We start from the raw sequence: 8,212 nt of genomic DNA, 5'->3' as shown, positions 1-8,212 counted from the left end.
GTACTCACAAATGTGTTTATATTCAGGTATAATTTCACGAATAATCTCACGGATTTTGATATTAGAGGGTTATCTATTTAACATGGCATTTTTTGTATACTTTATTGATGACGCAATATTATCACGGTATAAACGACTGAAGATCATTCGTGGTTATGAAATGGTGCTTAAATTCTTTAATTGATGCATGAATGTATTATTGTTACTTACAATGATTTTATTGCTTTTCCCGTTTTATTCCTACACAATAACACCAAATGCAAAATAGGCGCCAGACATAAGAGTTGCGGACACCATCCATACCCATAATCTATCACAAAGTTAGAATTAAATTGCACTTGAGACATTGTTTTTTAAATAATTAGAGACGTAGCATTAAATATTTTCCAGTGTGTCAAATGCTAGCTTGTACTTAGATATCGGCAATAGGCATTGAACAGCCTTGTATTTGAGAGCTATATGCGACGCGAAGCGTCTTAAGCACTAAATAGGCTTTCTTCATTTTTTTAACATCAACTAACACTGTACGATCGGAGCACTTATACAAGTTAAACACCATTTTAATAGTTCAAAGTATTTTGTTAGAGAAGAATGACAGATAAGTTTTATTGGGGTGTGTAATGTGTGCTATAAATATTACTCACATAACGCTTAATTGGCATAATTTTACTTCCTATAAACTCATTTAATATAGTAATTCACTCCATATAACCAACGTTTAATATAAACTTACAGTTTATAATTTAATATTTTATAACGTTCATCTATGCTAACACTCACTTTTATTAACAACCGTGTTATAAACCACAGTTAACGTAACGTCATATTATCTAAATTTCAAAAATCTAGAAATAGGATTATTTCCGAAAAACGATATCTCACAAGATGGTTCGCGACAGAAGGAATTTTTATTGGATATACAACCAGGTATTAATACACCTCGTCGTGGTGAATGTTCACCGATCCCACTGCGCCGACTCAACCGGCCAGAGCCGTAGGCCCTCCAGTCTGGAGGGAGAGTCCCCACATAACCCCTGAGTCTCCCTGTGGTTAAAGGGTACCTATAAAGATTTAGCCCGTCAAATAAAAAGGTATTAATATACCTAATAATTTTGACACTGAACTAGATATTTTTCGGTTGCTTCTCGATCTAAATATTATTGATCTTATGGTACAAATTAACAACGCCAACAAAACTATGTCGAATGCCATGTTACATGAGACTCACAAAATGGACTGACTGTGCCGAAGAAGAAATGTGGAAGGTTCTATAGATCTGCTTATTTACATGAGTCTCAAAAGTTGCCACGAATTAGCGACTACATAATAAGACTCACAAACAACTGACTAGCAAGATGTACACACGTTTTAGAGAGAATCTCTGCCTGCATGATGTTGGGAATGTCCGCCAAGCCCAACCAAGCAGTACAGCCACGGCAACGTGATCATCTATTTAGTAAATCATTACTGTGTGACGAAAGAAACAGACGAGTTCGTAGAAAATATACATTGCTGTCAGAGAAAACGTGCAACAGGGTTTTCAGCCATTGTAGCCAGAAATAACAAAAAGAAGGTGAACATTGTGTGTCGGGTATGTTATTGTATTAAATTTTTGAAAAAAAGATACATTTTTGCTAAGTAACTTGTTACCTGGCGATGTTTCTATAAAGGCGTGTGTTTACCGTTCGACGAGCTCATAGTAAATTTGTAAAGTTTGTGAGGTGTCCTGCGCGCCGCCCACATGGGCTGCTAGGTCACAAAAATCGTTTGTTCTGTAGCGCTGAGAGTGTTAAACGATTTTATCATCATCGTCATCCTCATATCGCCGGAAGACGTCCACTGAATTTTATGATTTGGCCTGAAAATATGTTCGGAAACGCAAACAAATTCGTACCTGGCAATACTAATAATACTGGCCGCTGGGGCGACACACTCGCTCGGTTCGTGGTGCTTTTTCATGTTTTAGCCTAACCTAATCTACTGAATGGGAGCCGCAACCAAGATTTGCCCTTCTTTTTATAATGATAATAAGTGAAGAGACCAACAAGTCGTGCGCTTGCCAAACACACGCCTGACCATATCAGTTACAGTGCTACTCAGAACTTTAAATCGCAATGATAAGGAGGTTCATTGCGTATGCGCCCATCACCCTGAGACATAAGTTGAAAAGTCCCATGTGCCTGTAATTTCACCAGCACCCTTCAAAACCGGAACACAGTAATGATCACATTACTGCTTGGCGGCAGAAATAGGTAAGGTGGCAGTACTTCCCTGGATGACCTCTTTCACAAAGAGCTCTACTGCTCTACTGACCCATGTAAAATACGTTTTTTTAAACCACCAAGGAATCCAGTGTCTAACAATAATAATTTTGTCGAAATGCATCAGCATTCTAAACTATATCATGGAAAACAACTCTTCCTCCGCACAACTATCGAACAGACAAGCACCATGGCGAGTCGGGTTTAAAATTATTATTTATAAAAAGTGACATTATACCACGTAAAAATTGTCTAAATTGACATATATGAAATGATTGTTACGAGCTTATATATATTTTTTTTATATAACGTGAATGTTATATCAAACAAGAATTATATGAAGTTAAATTATAGGAAGTGAAATTGATCCAAATAAAAATTATGTGAAATGAACGGTATATATTTTGAAATTAGTTTATTTAATTTTCGTATAACTGAGGCGTACCCGTTTTAATGAGGTCTTGTTCCAGGTCGGTGCCGCTTTATTCCATCTCGCGAACAAAAACTGCTGCAACTACCAAAAATGTTGTTTCAATTCATGACGACGAACACAGCTATTTACGAGGTCATGTTATTAGAGGTAGGCTTTCAGAACATTTTTTTTGACAGGCATATTATATATTATAATTTGGTATATTTAAGCGATTACCTACATATGGCGCTATCTCTCGAGTTTGTTATGAATATTAAGTGGCGTGGTAGTCGAAAGCGTATCCCGGTAATGGAGCAGTCGCTTGCGGGGAATCCTTATAAAAGTGAGCTTTCGTCTAATTTTCGAATAATTTCCTCCCGGGCAGACAGTTCAACTTTAGCTTTAGAGCCAAGCTTGAAAGTGCGTTCAGCAAATGTACCGCAGATTCGAGCATATCACTGAACGCTTCAGCCGCTTCTGATTCCTGCCCACTGGCGCCGTCTTCTTCGATGTGGCAAAACGCTTCGACAACATCTGGCAAGACGGCTTACTGTACAAACTGTATAATCTCGGTGTGACCGATCGTCTTGTGCATATTACGGGAGACTTTTTGTCAAATCACTCCTTCCGCTATCGAGTAGAGGGCGCATTTTCTTCTCCTCAACTCTTACGAGCCTGAGTTCCGGAAAGCTATGTCCTTTTGCCCCTCCTATTCACCCAGTATACTAGCGACTTACTTACTAAAGTATCACTCAGTAAATCTCGCTCTCTTTGTCGGTGACATAGAGCTATATTATTGGAGAACAACCCAAAGTTGGTTTCCGCGACTCTCCAATCCACCACCATACGCCTAGGCGAGTGGCTTCGCAAATAAAGAATCGAGGTTAAGCAATCTGTCCAGCCGTAGAGTACAAAACTTAACTCCAATCTCACTCTTCAGCCGCTCAATTCCTTAGTAAAACACGGACAAATATCTAAATATTGAAATTGCCGTTCCAGGCACACGCGAAAACCGTCCGCGATCGCACCCAATTTGTCGTGAGTCGCGTCCACTCCTTCCTCAATAAGCGTATTAAGCACTCACTTACAAATAAGCTGAGACTACACAGCTTTCATGTGCCACATTTTAATTTACGGCAGTGTCGTTTTCGCACAGGCAAATATCAACCGTCTGCAGGCCGACGCGATGGGGGCACCATAGTACTTGCGCACCGCCAACTGTTATTTTATAATATGATTATGTGGTAGATCGTATACAATTGTTCATGTAGGCAATTATTGTGTTCTTATCGATTTCTTTTCCAGGAAAGAATCTATACCCATTTTCTGCTGCACTAGTGGCTGTGTGGGATACTCTGGCTATGATATTAGGTGCTAAACCTCGTTATAACACCGTGGAGTTTAGAGACGTTTACCTGTACGCGATGCCGCCAATACACGAGCAGAGACGTCTCCAGCTTAGCGTTACGTTGCAAAGAGGAACTGGTCGTTTTGAGGTAATTAAATACTGTACACAGATATGGTAATTCGGTATATTTCGTACCGTGGGTGTAGAGACACTGCTTGTCGATGCAAATTGGCGATATTAGTTTATTTTGATCTATTATGAAACCTGCATGTACTTCGAACATGCATCCTGTACTTGATAGTTGATTTAACTAATAGCGTAATTGAAATAAATTAGTAATTTAGTGTTACTACATTTTTTTTTGTTCCTATAATAACAGGTTATGGATAACAATAGGCAAGTAGCTCGCGGATTCATACTCAATCAACTCAAGGAGAATAAGAAAGCATTTATTCTGTCCTTCGAATCTAAAGAGAAGTTAGAATTCAAATGTGAAGATGTTTATAAGATGCTGCAAGAGAGAGATTATCAGTACAAGTTAGTTTTACGACATTAACTTTTATACGAAATACTATATAATAATAATTTTTATCATTAGCTTGATTTTCGCATTGATACTTTATAATTCTTTTCAGAGACGAATTTCGCTCTATTCACAAAGTTAATCCAACTTTCACTGAAGCTCAAATAACGTGGAATAACAACTGGGTAACATTTTTAGATGGTATTTTACAATTACATATTCTTAGAGGCACATATGATTCTGTTTGCCAGCCTTACCAATTAAGACGACTCACCATCGACATCAAAGAGCATTTTAATAATAAACTTTTGACTACTGATAATAAAAGCGTTATGCTTGCAAATATATTCGTAAATGACCTTACCACTCGATGTGGAGGAGTGGTAATAGAAGACATTCAATTACGTAAGTTGCCTGTACACGATGAAGGGACTGCGGCATTAAGGATATTGAGATTTATACCTCGTTTCTTGTCTCATACTGACGTAAGTAAACTTTACTGTGGAAATATAAAAATCACTTAAAAAAGGTACACAAAAGAAAAATGGTTTTGTTTTAATTTTAGATTTGTACAGCAATAGAAGTCTACCTACAAATAGTGTCAGAAAACATTAATAAAGATGCTATAACAGTCGTGGGACTTTTTGATTCTCAAAAATATTCCAATGTATTTGAAGTTATGAGAGACATTTATGATGATATACCTGGACTGATTGTAAATTATGAGGATGCTACAGGGGAAAAGATTTTAGAAATGAGGGACTACTTTTTGACTGATGTTGATCTCGTTTTAGTGCAAAATCTTGCAGCAGATGAAAACGTACGTACGAAATGTACACAATGCCAGTACTCGTATTACTTTATAAAATTACCACCTGTGTGTTGACGTTCCCTAGATTGAAATACACATATTTCTATGCTTTTTTTTCTGTAACGTTTGTTACTTAGTTCTATTAAAACAAACTTCAATCAAATTTACTGCATAGTATTGTTATTGCGATTTTATTTTCTAGTTACGTCAAATGCTTTACCATGTCCTTCCTCGCGACATATTCATTATAAGCATCGAAGAACCTATGGCCAATGCTCCGCAGTTAACTTTATACAACGTTGTGTCTACACAAAATGTTAATAATTCAAAAATAGCTTTGGTGAAGTGGAGACCCGTGGATACAACATCGGCCACCACTGTGGTTACAGTGCGGTCTGAATTAGAATTGAGTAATTTAACAGCAACTTGGATGAAATTGCCACAGAGACATAAGCTCGTAATAGTGTCACCGTATCCTACAGTACCAGGACTGAAAGACTTTGTAAAGGACAAGAGAAAAGACTTAGATCATAATCAAATATTTCTGGTCATGACGTCAGAAAAGGAAACTCTATATCACATACCTGAATTGGAATTGACATACAGCGTATTAAAAAATGTAAAGTATATATTACATAATTGAATAGTGTATATCACTCAACACAACGCTTAACTCACTGTCTTATTTGATTTGTAGAGTATTTGGGGAGGAGAATACTACATAAAATGGCGAGAAAACGTGTCGACCGTGGGAGGGATTACTCTTCGCAGTGGAGCAATTGGCAACCTCGATACTTTGCGCTGGTTCGAACAAGCAGAATCTACAGAATCTGGCATACCAGTGACGGTAATTATTTCAAGTGTAATTAATTTACGATGGTTGACAAAAGTAAACGTTAACTACATCTTCCCACTTCCCTTACGTACCTAACGCGTGGCTGTTTACCGCAAACATAACAAAGAAAAAACCTGTAAATCTGAAAGAAAACCAAAAATAGTCTTTGTAATGCATAATTTTCAAAAAGTGTAAATATTCCTACAGGTACATTATACAGCTATAAACAATCTCGACGTTAAAAAGGCCACAGGCATATCAGCATTATATAGCCAAAATAAATCATCTGATGCTAGTTCTTATGGCATGGACTTCAGCGGAGTTACTGATTGGTAAGTTTATAACTATACGATCCCTATACCCTACATCTGGCGTCGAGCTTGGCCTGTGGAGCGTGGTCGAGTTTAAATTACGGGGTGTGCTTATACTGCGTAATGTGCTATACCTGGAGCTCGACGAGCCGGTAGTAACGAATGGTATGATCAATAAATAGAAGAAATGTCGAATTTAATCATTGAAATGTCATATTATTTAGCGTCTCTATAAATTCTAAACACAATTATAGTATTATTATTAAGGCGATGAGGTGCCCAAAATCGCTTAAATGTGGTGTTTTTGTGTAAGTTTTTAGGCGATAACATAGCACGTGGAACTTTGAAAATAGTACATCCTGTAACACGTATCTTGAATTGTAGCTTGAAAATCCTAGAATATTCCTTATTGTCTTAGTTAATATAAAACTGGATTACAGTGAGACTCTGGTGGTTATTTTTTGACATATTCGTCTCGGGCAAACCAAACTTGCTTACTACCAAATTTGGTGTGGTTATTGAAATGGTATTTATCTTAATCCTGACACTTTATTTAGTTTAAATAAACGACAAATAACAAATTTAGGAGTAAAAAGTAACTTTCGTCTACTAAAGTACGAGCTAAATATTTGCTTGCAAATTATGGACAGGCACTTAACAGTGTGAAAAAATATCATACACAAAAAAATACGTAAATAAGTAAATATAATGCACCAATTCGTTGAAATCAAAACAAAATATTTAAAAAAAGTCAAATTTAGCCATTAGGTGAGAATAAAAAAAATATATTTTTGGTTGGATTAGAACCTAAACTAAAACACAAAGTATTCAAAACAAAAATGAAATTATTGTTTGCGTCCTTGGTTATTTAGTAAAATTGCAACGTTGAAAACTTCTGCTGCGTAGCTTGCGTTCGTGGGATACGTTGCCGGACCTCTGTTTTGGTTTTGGCAAATTAATTTATATAGTATTCATTAGTATTGTAATCGGCTGTCTACCGTCGAGTACGATACTTACGAGATATGTAGTTGGACATAGTTATGCAAACTATAACCAACTCACAAAATGTCACTTTCGAGATAATAAGATTTTTGTAAAAAAGTGTGAAGAAATAAATAGGTAAGTTATTTCAGACTAGAGATGCGCCGAGTACTCGTTTGCTACTCGGTACTCGATGTACTCGGTCGAATAACTCGGTTCATGAGAAGAGTACTCGGTTAAAATAAAGTATCACAGCTATAGACATAATAAAGTGAAATCAACAATATATTTAAAATATTCAAAAGAGATTTATTACTAGAAATTGTAGACAATTGTAACAATTTCTAGCAATTTAGTAATTTAAAAAGAAAGTTTACATTATTAACATTTAAAATTTAACAAAGGCAAGTTATGATGTTGGAATATTTACAAGGCTTTCTGCGCGTTCAGGTAAGGTCTTGTTCCTTTTTTCTTCATACACATTACCCGCTTCGGCAAATAACCGCTCGCTATACACAGTGCTTGCAGGTGCACATAAAAACACTCGTGCTAACTGTGCCAGTTTTGGATATTTTGTTTTATGCTCTGCCCACCATTGGAAAGGACTCTGCTCTCGCGACAATAAACTTTCATTCACATATCGGCCTAATTCTAGAGCAACGGGGGCTTTTAGGATCATCGCGTTCCGGTTGTAATGAACCGAGTACTCGGCTCGGCAAATGTTAAACTG

At 36.8% G+C, this 8,212-nt stretch overlaps 1 protein-coding gene across 1 annotated transcript; it reads left to right on the top strand.

Moving 5' to 3' along the window:
* Window positions 1-2,737: 2,737 nt before the first annotated feature.
* Window positions 2,738-6,522, top strand: LOC113227796 (the record flags this gene model as incomplete). The annotated part of the gene is made up of 8 exons (XM_026460813.1): window positions 2,738-2,841; window positions 3,979-4,169; window positions 4,401-4,558; window positions 4,657-5,029; window positions 5,110-5,364; window positions 5,558-5,974; window positions 6,053-6,202; window positions 6,398-6,522. Coding segments are annotated over exons 2-8 (1,613 nt in total), but the record flags the coding sequence as incomplete, so codon positions are not given.
* Between the last annotated feature and the right edge of the window lie 1,690 nt (window positions 6,523-8,212).

The sequence above is a fragment of the Hyposmocoma kahamanoa genome, unplaced genomic scaffold (assembly GCF_003589595.1).
Source record: "Hyposmocoma kahamanoa isolate Upper Pololo Valley unplaced genomic scaffold, ASM358959v1 216, whole genome shotgun sequence".
Taxonomy (NCBI): Eukaryota; Metazoa; Arthropoda; class Insecta; order Lepidoptera; family Cosmopterigidae; genus Hyposmocoma; species Hyposmocoma kahamanoa.
The sequence above is the reverse complement of the archived record's forward strand: the minus strand, read 5'-3'. Positions and strand labels throughout refer to the sequence as shown.